Source organism: Protomyctophum parallelum, assembly GCF_964188405.1.
Source record: "Protomyctophum parallelum genome assembly, chromosome: 21".
NCBI lineage: Eukaryota > Metazoa > Chordata > Actinopteri > Myctophiformes > Myctophidae > Protomyctophum > Protomyctophum parallelum.
In genome coordinates this window covers 11,126,436-11,147,963 of record NC_139713.1, presented here as the reverse complement: position 1 = coordinate 11,147,963, position 21,528 = coordinate 11,126,436, and the positions used below count along the sequence as shown (strand labels likewise).

Here is a 21,528-nt window from a genome sequence, read left to right as displayed (position 1 = left end):
AAACTGAGCACTCCTGTGAACTTTGGAAGCCAATCTTAACCAATCAGGATGGAGTCTGAGAAATCTGAAAGACCGGTTTCGTTGAATGGCTCTAGAGAGACTGTGTACCAATTTGCGTGATGTTTGGACAAAATCTGTAGGTGTACTGTGCAAAAACTTGTTTTGCACAAAGCGGCCTCCTGGTGGCGCTATAACAGGCCGTTCTGGAAATCTGAAAGACTGGTTTCGTTGAATGGCTCTAGAGAGACTGTGTACCAATTTGCGTGATGTTTGGACAAAATCTGTAGGTGTACTGTGCAAAAACTTGTTTTGCACAAAGCGGCCTCTTGGTGGCGCTATAACAGGCCGTTCTGGAAAGTTTGGGGCAGAGGTTCATCGTTGGCATCCAGGGAGTGTGTGTGCAAAATTTGGCATCGACCGGGTTAACGGTGGCCGAGATTAGCTGCTAACGGACACACACACACACACACACACACACACGGACACACGGACGGACGGAGTGCAAAACATACTCTCCCCCTAGCCTTCGGCTGGTGGAGACAACTAGTACATTTGCAGAAGTTGGACCCAACTCTTCCATTGAGAAATGGAGACCTGTGTCGGGAAGGACACCTACTGGATGACGAGTATTACTACCTGAAGCTCATAAGCACAATATATTTCCTGGCCAAGCAATGATTCTGTCTCGTAAGAGTTTGATTGAAGTTTGTTGAAATCCTGGGTAGGACATACAAGATAAATGTGTCATGTTTCTGGTACCAACTCAGGAGTTCTGTTATGTCTATAGTTTATATTTGCATTCTATTCTTTGCCTGATTTGAATTAGATCTTGTGATCTGATGCAATCTTCTCACTGCTTTGCAAAAGCACAATGATCATTGATAACTATTTGAACAGCAGGGGAAGACAAACTAAAGGGCTCAGCATTTGACTCATGTGTTTTATACATGTATCTCTGGTTGCCATTTCTTATAAATTCCATGTGCTTTTATTTTTTTCTTTGAAAAATATATGATCTGTGAATAAATACTGCAAATTATGTCTATGAATAAATATAGTACAATTAATTATGGTAGTTAAACTATATGAAACAGAGAGCAACTATAGTAAGATGTATAGTTTTCTAAACTAGTTTTGCAGTGTTTTACCTCATTGCTAAAACACAAGTGAATATCAGCAATATTGTGGCTAGTAAGATACCTAAGTAATGTTCCTCCAAAATAGAGAGCACCAAATAACTATTGGATGAACTGATTGAGAAATCCTTATGAAACTATATAGAAACACAAACATTGCAGCCGACTGTATGTACTTAGTATAATCATTTCGGTTTTAATTTTTTTTTCCCTTGCAAGGTAATTGAAATACATATTCTCAGTGTCCTTCTATAAAGTTCACAGTCCATGTGGTTGATATCTGGTGAGAAATTGGTTGTTTTGCACTAATGGCCACTGAAATATAGTTTAAAGTTAGTATAATTAAAATAATCGCTGCTCATATTTTACAAGACTGAACAGTGACTCTCATCATCAAGGTTCTAATAACCACCCCACGGAACAAAGGTTATGATTAACTTAATATAAAAACATATTACACCTGGAAGCAGATGCAACACAGATATCCAAATATTATTTTGACATTGCTCTTACTTTGAGTTTCAGTCTCTTTATTTAATATAATTTCTTTTAACAATTTAATAGTGTCATTATGTGACAGATGGAGACCAAATCAAAGTCCTGTGGGCAGTGAGCTCATAGAGGCGTGTGTGAAAAATGCCAGAAGCAGGATTGGTGGCAGACAACTAAAGCAATAAAAACAAAACCCAGCCGTGATGCCATGGTTTAGCGAAATGCAGTTCTACTGAGCAAGGAGTGATGGCGTTCTATGCAAGTGGTCTTGCAACTGATTCTGAGTACTACCCATATACTGTAGACAATTTCTAAACAAAAAAACTGCCCCTAGTCTAGTGATAATAGATCAATCACAAAACACGCACGGAAGAGAGCAAGGCATCCCTAGAGCCACCTGGAGAAGAACGATAGAGCAGGAGATGAAGTCACAATTAAGGGCTGTCGTGGCAACAACTGGGGAACCGGGAATTTACGGGCCTAAGTAAGTATACAGTCTGCCCCACTGGACCAGCCAGCTCCTAGACTTTCCCATGGTTACGATATGACAATATACAATCATGATTCATGATACCAGAGACAGGAAAATATCTAACTTAACGGTTTTATAGTATGTTTTTGCACTTTAAAATGATAATCCTTACAGGAAGCATGTTCTACTTGTTCTGTAGGGTGTAAACAAACATGGGGCAAATATACTGATTGAGTGACAATACACAGGTTGTTTAAAACTAAATGTTCACTTTTGTTTTATTTGAATTACAGTATATTTGAGTTTAAACTGAACTGTGTGTTCCAAAACAGATCTTAATTTGTTCTTAGCATTGTGATCTCATGAGGATTGACAATCAGTCTGACATCAGGCAAAAATATTGTAAACACAAAATATTGAGTTTAGAAAAAGCTGTGGAAGGAATTATCTTCCAGCATTCAATAAACTGCTGAACACTATTTGTAACGACGGCATCACAGCTAGCATTCTAAAATGATGAACCAAAAAGACCATCTTAAATGCCGTTCCATGATCATGAATAGCATGACTCCTTATAAAGTGCTGTAATGGTGCACTAATGTGTTCAGTCTGAAGCTAGACAATTCAGACAGCTGAGGTAGAACAAGTTCATTACATGAGTTAATTACTGTATATGCTTAAAGAGAACTATAAAGACGACTATAATACTGGACTCCTCAGAAGTAAACCTGTAAAATAATAATTGAAGGGTGTCTACGGTATAACTCTCGAGTTGGGTGTCATACCTCTCTTGTAAGCACTTTTCAAGTGAAAATTGGGACGCGATGCATAACAGTTAAGTAATTATCCAGCATGTTCACCCTGCAGGTCCATTTGGTTACATTTGCACACTCACAGAATTAAATGAACACACTGATTTGGGGGCACGTTGGGGGTGTTAAGGCTTGCCTTGAGAGCATCTTGGTTGAAAGGGTGCTCCAGTGAAGGGGTCTACCACCACCAGCGCTCCTCCCCCTATGGTCCAGGAGTGCAGAGGACCCACTGCTACTGAGCCGATGGCTGCCTGCCGTCCAATACTGGAGACCACACGGTGCGCCGCCACTGGCTGCTGGAGCAGAGGTGTCTCTGGGTATTGCAAATACGCGGGAGGCGCCGCCTGACTGGCGGTGCAACGCTGAGAAGTAGCAAGAGCCAACGTGGAGCGCGGGAGGCCTCTTTCACCGGGATGATTCTGGCACGGGGGCCGTGCGTCATGCACAGACTGTGACGGCTGAATGTCTGCAACACTGGCTATGGCAGATGCCAGTCTCCTCCCAAAAGGTGCCTGAAGGAAAACATCTACTGGCTCGTTGGGTTCACGGGAAACTGCAGGGGAGCTGGTGAAAGTGGTGACGACTTTCCCATTGTTGCCTTTTCCTGGCACTTTGAAAGGAGCCAGTTGGAAGACATCAGAGATGGCTTGGTTGTTTGCAGGGGGGTGTTGGGGTAGCTGCTCGGCCTTGAATGGCATTGCATGAGACCGTTGAGACGTGCTCTCATCTGATGATATTCCACATTGGGCCTCGGCCCTTTGCTCACTCTTCTGCCCATAATTCTCCGTAGCAGTCTGCATAGAAGTCATAGCCCCGGCTGCAGGAATGATGCTACAACTATTAGGCTCCATCTGCAGTTCTGTAGGGAAAAAGAGACATTCATTTTTTATCATCATTTAGGGATTTGATGAAAATTCTAAACATGATCGCAGTTGTGGTGCTTACGCACGCACGCACGCACGCACGCAGACAGACAGACAGACAGACAGACACTATAAAGCGGATGTAATATATTTTGACTGGAGCTGCTTCCATTGTAGGCTTCATGTGGACCAACAGATGCTGATGAAAAGATATGCACATAAAAATGTTAAATATACAGATAAAAGGGATTTCAAGCAACATCAACACTGGTGTGCCTAAACAGATGTGTGGAAATGTATTTCCAGGGGGAAGAAAACTAACTTTACAGCATACAGGCTTTATCCCACACAGCTCAACATGTCTGACACCCAAGCGCCCTCTTGAGGTGATCACATGTTGCAACATGTGCATTTATCATAGACAACAAACATGTGACCTTATCCACATCATCCCTCTATTAGGCATGTGTCATCATAGGTCAAAGTTTTCGAAACCTTTAAAAACAAATAGCAAAATTAGCGAATCATTGTAGACTGACAACGTCATACAGCATAAAGTATAAAATAGAGCTCATTTAAGAGTCCTTTCATACTTTAGATTAAGATTGCAGACACATTCTGGGACGGAACATAACATTGGAAGTACTGTAGCCTCCCTAGATCAGTGGTTCCCAAGCAGTGTGCCCTGACACTGGTGTGCCGTGAGACAAGGTCATGATGTTTACTCCTATCCGTGTGTGTGTGTGTGTGATTCTGGAGCTAATCGCACAAACCACTGGACTGATCAGCATCAAATGTTTTGTGCATTAAGTAGCCTGGCATGGCCAGCCTAATATCACTGCGTAGATTAGATTAGTTAGATTAGTCAGGAATCTTTGTGCTGAAGCTGCATTTCCAAGTGGCGGATTAAAATAAATGCCTCTGGTGATAAACACGTCCCAATTTTGCATACTGGTTTACCAATTGGTGCCCCACAACTTCAGGGGGAGCTAAATCCAATCACAACCAACCAGACTAATCTGCTCAGTGCTATTTATATATATTGCATTGGCAGATTTGCCTTTGTTTCCAGGATACCATGGAAGACACTCAAACCATTTTTTTTCAAATAGGCCTAATGGTTCTATACCAGCCTGTAACTCTTGTCATGCTTCAAATGCTAAAAGTATGCCGTATCACTCATTCCCCAATACGGAGGCATTCGTGACCCGTCTGGTTTGATGTAATCTTCCAAAGATTCAATAGATTCCTGAATTATTTTGTTAATGTAGTTTGTCAACTTTCATTTGACATAACAAATAATAAAAGTTTACAGAGGTATAATAGAGCAATAATAGAGGCTATACTTTTGATATGAATACATGTGTCCCTTGAGATTTTGACTTGCCCTTTGGTGCGCTTTGGGCACAAAAGTTTGAAAACCACTGGCCTAGATGACAGGCAAAGAGGAATGATGGGGCCAATGTCTGCTCCTACCTGGTACGTACATTACTGTTATCTGCTGTCCACGTGGCCCCATCGCTGTACTGTAGGTCACATACCGTGGTAACATCCAGAATAGGTGGGGGTGATAATGGTATGTTTACAGCATATGGCTACTCAGAGGCCAGCCGAGAAGAGGGTCAAGACTTGTATGTCTGTCTGTCTCTCTGTCTGTGCAAAACACTGGACTGATCATTTTGCTGCTTAGATTTTATTATGGAAGTAAAGGAGGTCAGACTGAAACCTTGCCCAGATTTCATACATAGTCATAGACTGATGTCACCGGCTGGCCATTAAGTCCGAGATCGAGACTGAATTACATAATATTTAATCTGAAGGTCCCTATGTTCCTATCCTATTTGTCTGTTGCAAAACAGTAAAACAGTGTGGCAAAATTATATTCTGCTATGAAACAACTGTTTTGTTTTTGGACAGCCTGTACATAATTGAACACGAAAAAAAGCAGATTAGGAATGCGGGGCGAGCGTGCGTGTGTGTACAGTATGTTTGTGTGTGATCATCCGTGATATGATGACAATGTTTACCTTTAGCTTTACCACTTGTGAAAAAAGGAAAAAATGGATGACAATTAATACTCACAGTACGTTAACATTCACATTTGTATTTTATTTGCCATCCCTTTTTATTTTATTTTTTTATTCATCTCACAAAAATAGAAGGAGCACACAATATCACAGCTTAGACGCAGGTTTGGGTGCCATACAGATTTTTTTTTTTCTCGAAACACTCATAAGTATCAGGTAATTGACAGCTTTTTACTTTTGGCAGAACAACGGGGAAACATAAGGGGCTTCTTTTATACATAAGGACTATTCTTCCTGCTTGGCATAACCTCCAGAACAGCACATTTGTGCCTACAGGGTTTAAGCTTAAAGCCCAATTTAGACTTCTTTGTGCGATGGTATCACACGCCGAAAATAGCAAATCTACAACCTCATAATGCGTTGACGCAATGCATTGCCAAGCTTGTAGATCGGATATTTCCCGGCGAGTGTCACCAACATACGGCGGAGTACTAAGGGTTTGCATAGGTTCAAACAGTAACTGCAAATGACTGGGCTGTACAGTGGAAAGGATTGGGAGGCAGAAGAATGAGAACAGCCTTCCGTTGCACACACATCTTTTTATCTACATAAGCCTGAGAAACAGTTGCTTTTGAAAATAACAATTTTAGCTTTTGGCATGCAGTTTAGATGTGTTATACATTTATTTTGGATTGTTTTTGGGTGAGATCTACCCCAAATACTCCCTCCTCAGTAGATTTGTGTTTGTTTGTGAACAAAATGGGGACTATAGGGGTTATTGCCATCCATAAAATTACAGTTTTCATTCCACGTACACGTCAGAATGTAGTACCGAATGTAGTAAAACGGTGAATAACTCTTGTTTAAAAACAACATTAAGGGGGTATTTCACTTTAGACCCCAGACAGTTTAAGATACTTGATTCAGTAATTAGATATTTGATATTCATTTTAGCTGCCCTGCCCCCTTCCTATACAAACCCATTATAACTTCAAACTCCATTTTAACCATGATAGATTCATCGAAAACACCCAACCTTTCTTCTGGTGACTGATATTGTCCTTCTAATACGTGAGAGGGCTGTGTTTTTTCACTTACTGTTTTCATTTATTTCTAATAATTATTTTGGAGTCCGGAGGAGACTAAACATCAAAATCAATTATTACAAATAAATGAAAATAGTAAATGAAATGCCCCTTCACGTATTAGAACAAGATCAGTCAACAGACAAAAGGATGGGTGTTTTGTTTTCGATGGTTAAAATTGAGTTTGAAGCTATAATGGGTTTGTATAGGAAGGGGGCGGGGCAGCTAAAATTAATATCAAATATCTAATTACTGAGTCAAGCAACTTACAAAACTGTCTGGGGTGTTCCCATACGCCTGAGTAGACGATACATTTTTTAAGTGAAATATCCCTTTAACCATAGAACCTGTGGCAATTAATCCTTATGGAAACAAATAGTAATTATTTAGTATGATTTATATTTTAAATCCTTCTCGAATTCTGAAATAGAGAACTTCACGCACATCTGACACAAAAACAATCACAATTTAAATTGTTATTTAGCACATCAAAATGTGCAAACAGTTAAAATTGCTTGGAGATTTACACTTCCCAAAGCAACTGCAGATGGGGGGGGAAAACATTTTTACCAAAAATAAAATAAAATAATAATAATAAAATGCAATGACATTGGATTTGATGCCTTGCAATCCTTGCTTTTAACTTTACTGCAGATGAGGCAGATTTTTATTTTATTTCTTGCAGTCCTATACTATACTATACATACTGTACGATATTATAGTATCAGTGAGGGACCATTGTGAATGACTCCCCCCGCTCTCGTAAGCAACGTTTTCAAAGGCAATGCTGCCCTTGAAGACTGTACCATGCTTAGCATGAGAGCCTCACAAATTGTATCAGTAACACAAGTTGTCTGGGTCAGTCAACTTTAGTACACAGTCAAATCCAATATATCTCTGCAAGTGTACAGATGGGACCCAAATGGGCCCATAGGGGTTCATTTGTACACTCGGTTATATTAACAAGATTTTACAATGTACACACACTTCCAAACAACATTAAGACTGGAGCTCTATAAAGCCAATATGTCAAATTCTCAGAGATTGTGATGCAACTTACTACCTGAGAGAATTTCGAGGGCCTGTGCTTTCAAAGAATGATTTAAATGTCAATGTCACATTGTTGCCGTATTTGCAGCAAAGGACAACACAAGTAGGATACTGTAAAACACATCCGACAACTCTGGCAACTACTCCATACATACTTATCATATTCATAACACTGTACACAAACACTCATTGACATAACATTCAACAACACTGTCATGCTTTTTGATATGGGTTCTGTGATTGCTAAAAAGGAAAGCATAGGCTTACAAAGTACAATTTCAGCAAACTTGTAGTTTTGCCACTGTAGAACAATGACAACGAAATTAATCTAGCTACCAGGCTGAGCTCCCGTTGCGCAGTAAACAATCAAACGTTTCTTTACAAATAAAAACTTTCAGCAGTCTACATAATAGTAGCTGTAAACCAACATGACATGGGCTCGTTTATTTCCACAAAATAATTAGAGATAAAACACAAAACCTAATCTCCAAATTTAGGCAAAGACTAGGATTGTCAACTGTATACTTTGCTGTTCTGAGTTGGTATGATATGGGGGAAGAAAAAACTAATCTTAAACACACAATTTCACAAGGAGGAATAAGATATAGAATTCTTCAATAAGTCTTCAATGATAATATTATCATAATTTTTATTATAGACTAATATGTATTTCATACATTCATTCTCTAACACTCTATTTATATTAACATTTATTAACAGGAAACTATGAATTTATTTATATTATATATAGATTTTTTTCATTTTCATCACTTTGCCCACAAGTAAACCTTTATGACAGACAAAACAGACAATGACTTTATACTGTATGTACACGAGAATAACCAATCATATGGTCAATGGATCAGAGCCTGCAGGGACTGCAGATAGATATTTACATTATCTCAGAGTAAACAAATGACAGGAATGTAGGATGCACACTGTGGAATGGCTGTGCAAGAAGGTGCAGTCTAAAGGGGGGTGATATGATGGTACTAGATGAAATTAACCCATTTAGGCCCGACGTCGAAATTAAAAGAATGTCTTCTAAATCCTGACAGTTTTCTGAAACACCTATGTTTCTAGGCCTATATCACTCAATATTTCATGTCAAGGACCGCCGACCCATCTCAAAATATGTTGTTCCGGGGGCACCCCAAGAAGCGAAGATTTGAGTTAAAATCGCTCGCTCTGAAAGAATATTCCAAGGTTTGTGCCACATTTTCACGATTTTTCAAAAACAGCAGACCTACAAGCTCGTAGCGCTGCACTCGGTGTGGCGCTATGAGCTTGTAGATCTGCTATTTTTCAATAGTTGAAGTTTTAAATAATGCTTAAATGCCCAGAATGGGTTAAGACGCTTCTATTATATTTTGTCTACCGACTTAGTGCCAAAGGATGCCGACCTGATGGTCTAGTGTTGGGCAGTAACTTATTAGTAATATATTAGGGTAATATTACTACTTTCCCCAGTAACAAGTAGTGTAATGAATTACAATACAATTTGACAAAACAGTGATTACTGTATATTAAATAAGGTACTAATCTGCATAAATTACTCTCTATATATATTATAGTAATATAACAAGTAACTAATTACTTTTGAAACCAAGTAATAAGTAATGTTATTATTACCAAATAAGTAAAAGAGTAACTTATTACACTTCCTGAGTAACTTGCCCAACACCGTCATATGACAGATAATTAATTGTAACATGTTCCTATCAGGCTGTTGGCTATTCATAGCATTTCCATGACACTGCATGCATTTCCAACCAATATGGTGCATTGTTATAAACTCTACTAAATGACTGGATGTCATTTAATAACAAAATTAGACAGTAGTGCTCGTCTAACAATATTGGCTGTGTGCTGACATAATAGAAATTCAATTCAAGCTCTAAGCCGCAGTGGCTAAATGTAATTGTAATGTACGGGTCCAAAAGGATTAGGATTTGATGAGTATTTGTTACGCTTTTTTTACATTTTTATTGCCAAACCCTCCAATCTTAAAGGGCAGGCGGTAATTCACTTGATTAATTCTGCATTCCCTCAAACTATTTATATGCAGCTTATCCCTACAACCTTTCAAGCAGAGGATGGTGTGGTCCTCTGTGTTAATCACTCATTTCTACTAGTCTGGCGGGAGTAGAGCATGATTTATACTCAGTGGTGTGATGGCGTCCTGTCAAAAATAGCCGATCTACAAGATGGCAATGCACTGCGCATCGTAACCCATTGTGAGCTTGTAGATCAGCAATAGTCGGCACGGGACGCCATTGTACGACGCGAGGCAGGTGGTGTTCCGTTTTTAGGTTATCAATATTTAACTGAACGACGGCATACTATTATTCTTTTCAGTCTTACTTATGGTATGTTTAAGTTGTCTACGATATTTGATCCATCTTATTAAGTAAAGTCAATAACAATATAGAGTAAGATACAAACAGCAGCCCTGACAGACACAACATGTACACTGCCGTGCAAATTAAGCCAGTTGAAAAACATTTGCTACAGCTGGAGACCAACAGATATCTTTACTTTTCTATGGTTGAATGGTTCCAAGTTTTACCTAATTAATTGATGATGTGCAAATTATTCATTGGAAAACCAATTTTCTTTTTTAAAGCAAAAAGGTGTCAAATCTATGTACATGACAATAATTACAACCACATCTATCTATGCCTAGCCTAGTACATCGCAACAATGATATTCTTCTAGTTTGCGGTTAGCCACTACGCAATGACGATGAGACGGCTGGATCGCAGCCTTGATTTAGAGAAGGTAATGAAATGGTTAGTGTTAGTAAAAGGATGATATTAGTGCATTGGCCACACTTTTGCCATAGGAGCGAATACTTTACATACAGAGGTTTTAAAGAGAGGATGTGAGCACGACGGGGTGGGATAGGTGGGTGATGAAGAGAAGCCAGATGCAAGATTTGTGGAAAGGGTAGGAATGGAAAAAAAAGCACTCAAAGAGGATTGTGACAATTCTACTGCAGGAATTGTTATGAGGGTATTAGCCAGGGGTTGCAAGTAGGCCTGTCACAATTATTACATAATCGCCAGATCGCAATTATTTTTTAATCATCATCAGAATCGTTTCCATTCATCTGTAGAAATTATTATTATTAACTTTTCACAAAAGTGCGATTTGTTAGATCGCCATTTCCACTATTTCACATTTTAATTTTCATAACATAATATACATGATTAAATATATGGCTTGGTTTTGGCTATTCTTTGTATATTTAACTTATTTGTCATATCTGCCCTGTACAATCTTTCTTTACAAAGACTAAAAGTCAAAACGTAGAAATGTAATTTCTATTTATATGATCCAAAGTTTCAATGCCAAAAACGATGCCAAAAATTAAAATTATTGTCATTTGTGTGTGTGATGGTATGATGGTGACAGCCCTAGTTGCAACAAGGTAGTTATGAGAACAGTGTTGATTGCTGTTATGCTAATGCAAGTCTATAGATCCAAAGTTACAGCTTCTATAGCGCCATCTACAGGTCGATGAGCTGGTCCACCAGCAGCAGGGAACGGGCCAAGCTGGGGAGGCTGGACTCAGAGCCACCACTGTTACTGCGCGAGTGGCCTCCTGAAACTGGCCGGAGGACAGAAGGGAAGGCAGGAAATATTCAGGCAAACAGAGGACGGAAAGCAGACGAGCGAGAGGCACAACAACAAGCAACAAAGGGTTGGAAGGAGGGAGAGAGAGAGAGAAAGACAGAGAAAGGAAAAGGCAAGAAATGTCTATTTACATCTAATGGCCTCAAACCACCGTTAACCCATTTTGACCTGAGATCAGATTAGAAAAATGTCTTCTACATCCTGACAGTTTTCAGAAAAAGCTATGTTTCCATGTCAGTCGTTCTTCGATTTTTCAAAAATAGCAGACCTACAAGCTCGTAGTGCGCCACTCGGTGGCGCGCTATGAGCTTGTAGATCTGCTATTTTTCAATAGCTAAATCATATCATAACACCAAAAGGGGTTCCCGCCCCAAAATGGGTTAATTAAATCTCAGTGGAAGAAAATATTTTTAATAATGTACAGTGGCATTATAATTAACGATTGTGCAACTACCTGAAATCCAACGTGTCCCTAACAGATACATTGGTTTATAGTTCCGTCTATTCACAACACACACAATCGGAAATTGAAATATTGATGCAAATCTAAGATAGGAAAAGAAAAACGTAATCTAAACAGCCTACCTGTAGTTCTGTGAGGCTGTCAAGACTTACCTTGGGAAGCAGAGTTCTTTCGCCCTGTGACTGGGATGGGATCGAATTCATCCTCTGTGCTTGCCTCTACACTGGTCTGCTGGGGCTCCAATTCTGAGATCAGGAGAGAGGCGTCTGCAGAGGATTTAACCAGAAAATAAGACTTAGAACCACGGTAAGGTGATGACAGACATTAGATGACTTTAGATGGCACAAGTGAGGCAATGATTTCATTGCCTGAAGTACATGTTTTCAAAGTGGGGGCACAGGGGGGCTGCCAGGGGAGCTACTGTAGTTGTAAAGTAGAGGAAGGAAGGAAGAAAGAAAGAAAGAAAGAAAGAAAGAAAGAAAGAAAGAAAGAAAGAAAGAAAGAAAGAAAGAAAGAAAGAAAGAAAGAAAGAAAGAAAGAAAGATATATACTGAATACTTTTTAAATTTTTATATATCATTTGTCTCAATTCAAATTCACTGCATAAGAATAATGTACAAGTTTAACCTCTTTTAACCTGGCGTCCCTATTTTTGGGCATGTCATTGTTAATATATATTTTTAAAATAACATACAAGCTCACAAGACATTGCAATGCGATGCACTGAGATGCATAGTGAAGTGTTGTGAGCTTGTAGATTGCTATATTAGCTCATTTCTTTAAGCCATTTCACAATAGGGGAGCCACAGCTAGAGGCAAGGGATATTTGGGAACCCATGCAGGCGCTAAAGCTTTACAGATGGTTCTGCTGTGGTAAATTCCTTATAAGTGGAAGCAACTGCTCCCCGACTGCTGTTAAATTAATGGCAGCCATCCTAATAGTTAGGATCGGAAATGCAGAGGAGAAATTCTACGTACCGTACGCCAGCCAAGTGGCGTACATTATGTCTCGACTCGAGGCCAGGATGAGATGTCAAAGAATGTGTTTTTCAAAAACGCAGAAAATCTATCTATGAGCCAATGGCCATGGCTCATTTGAATAAAGGCCAAAACATACATTTCGTTGTTATACAGTAGCAACCGCATCAGGCCTAAGGCCTGACTCACACCTTCGCATCTAGCATACAACATTGATGCATGTTACATGTATGAAAGGGTTTGTTTACATCTTGCCCCAATGCATTTCCAATGGAAGTCACATGGTTTGACACAACATTTTTGTTGTACGGCTTTCGGCTGCGTTTCGACTGCCCCCTCATACAACGCAAATGTTGTGTCAAACCATGTGACTCCCATTGGAAATGCATTGCGAGCTTGCATCAGTCAATAAGTCTCATGCCTCAGCTATACATCAATCTGTTGTGCACGTGTGAGTCAGGCCTAAGGGTGCACGTGGTTAAGGAATTACCTGGGTCTCCAGACAACAGGCTGAAATCATCCAAAGCGCAGGCAGCAGAGGAGGTGACATTGCTCCCTGCCGGCAGGGCCGGCTGGCAGGAGATCAGAGAGCCGTCTAGAAGAGAGTCCTCTGCATTCAGTTGATCTGAGACGGAAAAGACAAGAAGCACAAAAGAGGACACGTGTAGATCTGTGATTCTCAACCGTTTTCATTTCAAGAACCCTCGGTTTGATATGCATTCTGCAACGGACCCCCATTTGAAACATTTGTTTTAATCTCTGGGACCACAATTTACACTGCAAAATCCTCAGTGTTTATATAACTCGGAAAGTATCCAAATGGACCCTTATGGGTCCACTTAATTCCCTTTTGTACCCTCTCAGAGTTACCCCTGGTGGTCCCTGGACCCTACAGTATGTCGAGAAACGGTGTTTTAAATTCATCTTTCTGTTTTTGTTAGATGTGTTCGTTCATGTAGGTGGAACATCACAAAATATGAAATATTTTAATATAAATAGTACAAGTGCAAATTACATTGATCTGACAGAAATCTGTCAGACCTACATCTGAAAATTAATAACTTACTGCCATCTAGAGTAGAGGTAACTGTCAGCATTGCAAGATCACAGGCCAACCACCCCTAGCACCTTTTGTTACACACGACATATTGTACCAATACCACTTTAATAGTAAAGCTTCTTCTAATAATGACTTAAATTATGACACAGAGGAAGAAAACAAAGTCTAGTAAAGTTCTATAAGAGGGGAAGATGAATTATTGTGGGGTCAGACAAACATTGCAAGCACATTGCAAAGCACTTTGCAAGTCAATGTGTGAGGCCATAACATTTGCATTTGTCCAACATCCAATGTATATTATGGCATGAGTAACCAAAATATTCACACATAATATATGTGTGATGATATTACAGGTTATGCAGAGGAAGGCGGACAGTGTTTTCTCCTGTGTGTGACAGTCTGTGTGTGTGTGTGTGCGCGCGCGCGCGTGCCTGTGTGTGCAGGCTCGCGTGCGTGTCGTGGTGTGAGTGGATGATTGTAACAGGGGGAGGACCAGGAAAAGACACAGCCTCGCCGGATTGGTGCACAGAGGAAGACGCCAAGTTTAAAGGGCTGTCAGAGAGGCGGCGACAGCGAACCCGTGCCTTCCTGGCTCCCAACCCGTCCGATCTGCTGTTAGCTCTAGCCCTTTGTATCTTGTGTAGCCTGAATAGAGAGGTAGCTAAATGTAACCTGTGCCGCTTGATTCAGAATGTAACTGACAGATCACAGCCCGACTTGAATGGCCTCCTGCCAAAGGCTACTGCGCTAGCGGGTTCTCAGCTAACGATAAGGGAGGGGGGCTGATCTTTTGTTTTCTCGTTTGTATATGTTTTCTGACAGGGAGGTTAGCACTTGTATTTCGTTTGGGGTTCATGTTAGGCAAGTATTCACTTTTCCGTTCTAGTTTTGTTTTCTTGTTCAGTCCTCCGCCCCTTGGAGATTTTGTACCCGATGGCCTGAAGTGAAGAACAAATAAAAATAAAAATATTTAAAAGTCAACTGTTTGGACGGCGGTTTTCTTGGGAGCTGGGAAGGTCGGTTTTCCACACCTGATGTCTCGGTTCCCCATATGCCGAGACATCACATGGGGGCTCGTTTCCAAACAAATTCATTTTTTTCCATTGGGTAAGTGCGTTTTTTTTTTTACCTTCATATATCTGGTTGGCAGTTTTGGTAAAGTTATGGAGTCGTTTGATATGGAGGATTTTCAGAAGGGTCCCTCAAGGGAAAAATTAGACCGGTGTACAAAGGACAACTTGTTGTTGCTAGTAAATTTCTTTGGGGTGGAGGTGCCACTCAATGCAAATAAAGATGACTTGAAGCATATGCTCGGTGAGAAATTGGAAAAGCGGGGGTTATTTCATGGTAGCGGGGGGGCCGAGGCACGGAATGTGTCGACACACGAGGGAACGGAGGAGCCAAGTGATGTCGCAAAGGCAGACCGTGCTGCTCAGCTCCTAACCAACATAAGCTACACATCAGCAGGCCACGCGATAGAGCGCACAGACAAAGAGGAGCTTCTGTTGCATTTACGCATTAAAGAGACAGAGACTCGTAACAGAGAGCTAGAGGTGGAGCTGATGAAGCTAAAATTGAGAGCGTTGGAAGTGGAGCGGTCACCACCCGTGGCTGCCAGTGAGATAACACCCCATCCGTCCAGTTCCACTAAGGGACACTTTGACATGAGTAGGCACATTGCATTGGTACCCCAGTTCAGAGAAAGTGAGGTGGACTCGTATTTCAATACATTTGAGCGCATTGCCACTGCCCTAAAATGGCCAGAAGAAATGTGGGCATTACTATTGCAATGTAAGCTGGTAGGGAGGGCGCAGGAGGTATGCGCCAGTTTACCTATAGAAGAGGGCCTAAAATATGAAGTGGTGAAGTCGGCTGTGTAACGAGTGTATAAGTTGGTCCCGGAGGCCTACAGGCAGAAATAAGAAAAGAACTGCCAATCAGACATACGTGGAGTTTGCGCGTGAGAAGGAGGTAATGTTTGACAAATGGTGTCAGGCAAGCAAAGTGAAGAATGTTGATGAAATGCGGGAATTGATATTGTTGGAGGAGTTCAAAAACCGCGTGCCCGAGAGCATTGTTGTGTATTTGAATGAACAAAAAGTCAATTCTGTATCAGCTGCGGCGGTGCTGGCTGGCTTGGTTTCTGGCCCGGTAAAACTGGGTGTGCGTGCCGAATTACCCATATCTGGGGTAACGTTAATCCACGGAAATGATTTGGCTGGCGGAAGTGTATTTCCTCCTTTAGAAATCGTTGGAACTCCATTGAAAGTTCCGTGTGGCCCAGCTCCTGGGGTGTGTGAATCGACGGTGTTCCCTGTGCGCAATTACGCTCGCGCAGTCTCGTAAACATGGTGAGGCGGTGGATCTCACAAATACATTTATGATATCAGATGATGTGGCAAAACCAACGCAGAATACAATTGTGACTTCGTTACCTAGTGAAGCAGAGTTAAGTTTGTCAGTGGATAAACCACAGCTCATTAAAGCACAACAGGATGATAGCACACTGAGTAAATGTTTTTCAAGTGTCGGGGCATCAAAAGAAATACCCCATTCTGCCACATACTTGCTAGATGATGGGGTACTTGTTCGTAATTGGTGTAAAAATGAGGTTGACTCTGTATACCAGGTTGTTGTGCCGGAACCATTTCGTCTTCAGGTTCTGAGTTTGGCTCATGATCATGGTTTGTCCGCACACTTGGGGATCAGGAAAACACATGATCGAGTCCTCCGGTATTTCTTTTGGCCTGGATTAAAGTCTGATATCGCTCAGTTTTGTCGATCATGTCATGTTTGTCAGATGGTGGGAAAACCCAATCAAGTTATTCCACCGGCTCCATTACAACCCATTCCCGTGATTGGAGAGCCGTTTGAGCATGTAATTGTTGATTGTGTTGGGCCTCTGCCTAAAACTAAAGCGGGTAATGAGTATATCCTCACGATCATGTGTGCCGCAACTCGTTTCCCCGAAGCAATTCCGTTGCGGAATATTCAGGCACGAAACATAGTGAAAACCTTGATTACATTTTTTTCTACTTTTGGATTGGCAAAACGGATTCAGAGTGATCAGGGCAGTAATTTCATGTCTAATGTGTTTGCTCAAGTGATGTTGGAATTGGGTGTAAAACACAATACCTCTAGTGCATACGTATCATCCAGAGTCACAGGGGGCGCTGGAACGCTTTCATCAGACATTAAAGTCCATGATGAAGAAATACTGTTTGGAGCACATAAAAGATTGGGATGAAGGGTTGCCTTTATTGTTGTTTGCAGTGAGGGAAACCACTCAGGAATCATTGGGGTTTAGTCCAGCCGATTTGGTTTTTGGTCACACTGTTCGGGGTCCCTTGCGGTTATTGCAAAAAAAATGGTGTGCAGATAAACCGAACCCCAGTCATAACATTTTGGATTATGTTAGTACATTTAAAGAGCGGTTGCACAATGCTTGTGAGACAGCCCGAGAAAGCCTTGAAGGGGCACAGAGAAAAATTAAAATGCAGTATGACACAAAGGCAGTGATCAGAGTTTTCCAACCGGGCGAACGCGCTTTGTATTGTTGCCTATGCCAGGCTCGTGCCTGCAAGCCAAATTCAGCGGCCCTTACTTAATCGAGAGAAAAATCAGTGATAATAACTATGTAATAAGCACCCCAGACCGAAAGAAGAAATCTCGGTTATGTCACGTCAACATGATAAAGAAATACGTTTCTCGGGATGGAGAGGAGGTTTCATCTCCACCGATGGTGATGCCGGTGATAACTGTTAATGTAGCGCCTGGTGCATATAGACCGGAGGAAGATGGACTGGGTGCGGGCAGCACACCGATGCCATGCGCCAGATTGAAAAACTCTGAAATTTTGAAAAATGTAGACGCTCATTTGTCGCCCTTGCCTGAGGAAGCTCGTCATGATATTAGTGAGTTAATTTTTAGCCACTTGGAGTTATTTGGAGACCATCCCACCCAAACTACAGTGCTTCAACATGATGTGGATGTGGGGGAGCATAGACCAATAAAACAACATGCCTACCGGGTTAACCCGACCAAAAGAGCGTTAATGCAGCAGGAGGTGGAATACCTATTGGAGCGGGGTTATGCGGTCCCTAGTAGTAGCTCGTGGAGCTCACCGTGTTTATTGGTGCCTAAACCTGACCAGACCGTCCGTTTTTGCACGGACTACAGGAAAATAAATGCAATAACAAAGTCGGACTCTTTTCCCCTCCCGCGTATGGAGGATTGTGTGGATCGCGTGGGAGCTGCACAGTATGTGACAAAACTTGATCTCCTGAAAGGGTATTGGGCGGTGCCATTAACACCCCGTGCGTCCGAAGCCTCAGCGTTTGTGACCCCCGATAATTTTTTGCAATACACTGTGATGCCTTTCGGGTTGAGAAACGCACCAGCCACTTTTCAACGACTAATGAATAAAACACTGGCCGGTATTAAAAACTGTATATAATATATATAATATGTGACGGCCAATAAAAACGACACTGCACATCGTCAGTTTGTCTCTAGTATTTTATTTTCCATAAACTTGCCTGTCTGCATGAGCTATGGTGCAATAATACACTTTCTCCTGTAAAGTGTGAAGCTGGAGGATGACCAGCTAGTTATCAGAAGCTGCAAAATATGATTTTTCCACACCATCGTCATACCCGACTTCCGCAACGTGCCAAGCTCCGCACACCAATACGCCTGTTACTTAGCTCAAGTTGTACAAATTCCACAGCTCTGTCATACTTCCAAACCCACCATGTGACATGTCTGTTGGCAATAAGCAGTACTGCCCTCAGACTAGAGGTCATTGAGTAAAACCATGGGAATTGGGAAATCTTAACTTGAACAAGGACCTTACAATTTTTAACAATACCTGGCTTTGTGTGTGGCGCCATTCACTACTAAAACAGCATAGGCGCATTTTATCACTCTTTTAGCATTTTAAAGTAGTGTTTTAGGTATGTTGATTAGCCAACTTATGCACCAGATATTCACTGACATAAAAATAATATATTTACTTACAGTTTAAGCCTCTGCCTACATGAAATGTGCTGCTTTATGTGTGCATGTGTGTCAGCTGTTTCCATACTTTTCTATGGAGTGACTCAGTGGCACACTGTAGGCCGGGCCATTTGCTTTTTTAGTCAACCCGTCAGCATCCAATTATGTCCAGAGGATTAATCAGTGAAGCCCTATATACTTCCCGAATGACAGATTTGACTATGGACATTTTTACATAGATATTTCGCATATAAATTACATAACCAAAATAGTGACGCTAGGTTGAATGTGGTTAAATACAGAATTTTTTTTTACCTTTTGTAGACTCTTCCACAGCACCAGCAAAGGGGTCAGCCAGTGACAAAAGGTCAGCGAGCAAAAGTGAAGACGTGTCAGGAGATTTGAGTCCTTCAATCAGCTTCCCTAAGGGCCAGGATGAAAAGAATATAGGGAAACAAAATAATTAAAGATCCTGTCCATTGAAAATCGTGTTTTCCAATCCGTCTCTGTTGTGAGAACCTGGGAACATATAAGACGGGCGCACTGTAAACACAATGGCAATGTGAATGAGTTGTGCTCAGGTGCATGCACTAGAACACTTATTTGGGCTGTTCTTGGCCACAGCATCATGGGTATCCAGTACACAGTCCCAGGTCTGCCAGCTTTGCTGGCCTACCTGGTGGGGACTATGGTGTTAAAGCCAGAGCTGAAATCAATGAATAGCGAACTGTCAAATTCCCCTCATTGTTGTTGTCAAGGTGGGATCATGTACAACCTGGGAGATGGCGTTGCCAGTGGTTCTATTGGAGCGGAAAGCAAACTGTAGTGGGTCTAAAATGATAGGGAGAAAGGAGCAGATGTGATCCTTTACTAGCCTCTCAAAGCACTTTATGACCACTGAGGTCAGCGACTCAGCGCTAATGGGTGCCGTGGTAGTCATTTAGGCCAGCTTGGGAGGCATTCTCGTGTAACAATACACCGGAACAATGGTGGACCTCTTGAAGCACGTAGGGCCGGGGACCACAGACTGAATATGTCATATACTGAATAAGTCATATGCTTTACATGCATTTTCTTTACATGCAATGCATGAATTGCTTTCTATCAAAGACAGTGATTTGTACCTGGTGTGTCTGAGAGTTCACTGAAGGGATCCGGAACAACCAACAGTGAGGCTCCTGTGTCCACATCAATGAGGGAGGGTCCAGCTGTGTCCACATCAATGAGGGAGGGTCCTGTGTCCACATCAATGAGGGAGGGTCCTGTGTCCACATCAATGAGGGAGTGTCCTGTGTCCACATCAATGAGGGAGGGTCCTGTGTCCACATCAATGAGGGAGGGTCCTGTGTCCACATCGATGAGGGAGGGTCCTGTGTCCACATCAATAAGGGAGCCTCCCATGTCCATGTCAATAAGGGCAGATGGTCGTTCAACTGGAAAGCAGTGATTCATATCATACTTAGTTGAGTGCGGGTGTGGCACATCGGAAATAGCTGATCTACAAGCACACGTGTCACAGCACAACATTCTGTGAGCTTGTAGATGTGCTATTTTCTGTGTGCAACCCTGGCGTGCAAGTACATATCAGGCTTAAGTATAAATTAAACGATTTTCTGTCTGAACAAGAACGTTAATATTGTGGCCATAAAACGGGCAGGAAGGCATATTTCAGTCAATAAATTAAATGCTTTGCAATCCTCTAGTGATGCCTGAAAATTTTACTGGCAATGTTGTATCACAATTTGTTGCATAAATATAATCCAACATTGTCATTGCATGTACACAAAAGCGTTTGTTTAATTTATAGCATCTATCTATAAATTCCAGAAGCCTGGCCCAGCCAGTGTGATTTCTGGTCTAGGGGGGGCGGGTGCCGGCTGAAAACAGGCGGTGGATCCTATTGGTTCTCCGATCTGAGCACCCGCCCCCCCTATCTATCCCACTGTGAGGCAAGTTGTGCAATATTAAAGGGACTGTTATGTTAAACTCACCAGTTTGCTGGACAGTTTCTCCAGGAGGAAATGACTGCAGGCCCGGTATCAACTCCTCAGAGGATGTTTTGTTAGTTTCGGAAGGCTTGTCTGTTCAATAAAAAAAAAGTCTACGTTGAATACTGTTCATCAAATGGACTAAATAAATAAATACATTTAAATGATATAAACACAAGCATATATACACATCTCGTACCATCAGCCTTTTTGTCAGAATCACTGGCAAGCAGTTGGCCTGCAGCGAGGCCAGAGAAGTTGTCGTCACCAAAGGGATCCCAGGCAGACTGTGTCGGGGTGTCGGTAGCAGGTACAGGTACAGGTACAGGTACAGGTACAGTGCTGCTCACAGCTGTGCCGTCATCCTGCTCGACATCACACACAGCAGGCTGAGCAGGCTGGATGATATTTGGAGGAACTCCACTGAGTGGCCTAGAGAAAGAAAAACCCAGGAAATGACAACTG

General features: G+C 41.6%; 1 protein-coding gene across 1 annotated transcript in view; it reads right to left on the bottom strand.

Moving 5' to 3' along the window:
- Positions 1–246: 246 nt before the first annotated feature.
- Positions 247–21,528, bottom strand: part of LOC310879416 (AP2-associated protein kinase 1-like) — a 44,683-nt gene continuing 23,401 nt past the window's right edge. Inside the window, exons 14-20 of the mRNA XM_083794085.1 lie at positions 21,263–21,495; positions 21,067–21,156; positions 20,200–20,508; positions 19,391–19,498; positions 13,508–13,642; positions 12,192–12,305; positions 247–3,771 (exon numbers count right to left, since the gene is read on the bottom strand). Coding sequence (XP_083650211.1) covers positions 3,038–3,771; positions 12,192–12,305; positions 13,508–13,642; positions 19,391–19,498; positions 20,200–20,508; positions 21,067–21,156; positions 21,263–21,495 — 1,723 coding nt within the window. The 3' untranslated portion in view covers positions 247–3,037. The remainder of the gene's footprint in view (positions 3,772–12,191; positions 12,306–13,507; positions 13,643–19,390; positions 19,499–20,199; positions 20,509–21,066; positions 21,157–21,262; positions 21,496–21,528) is intronic.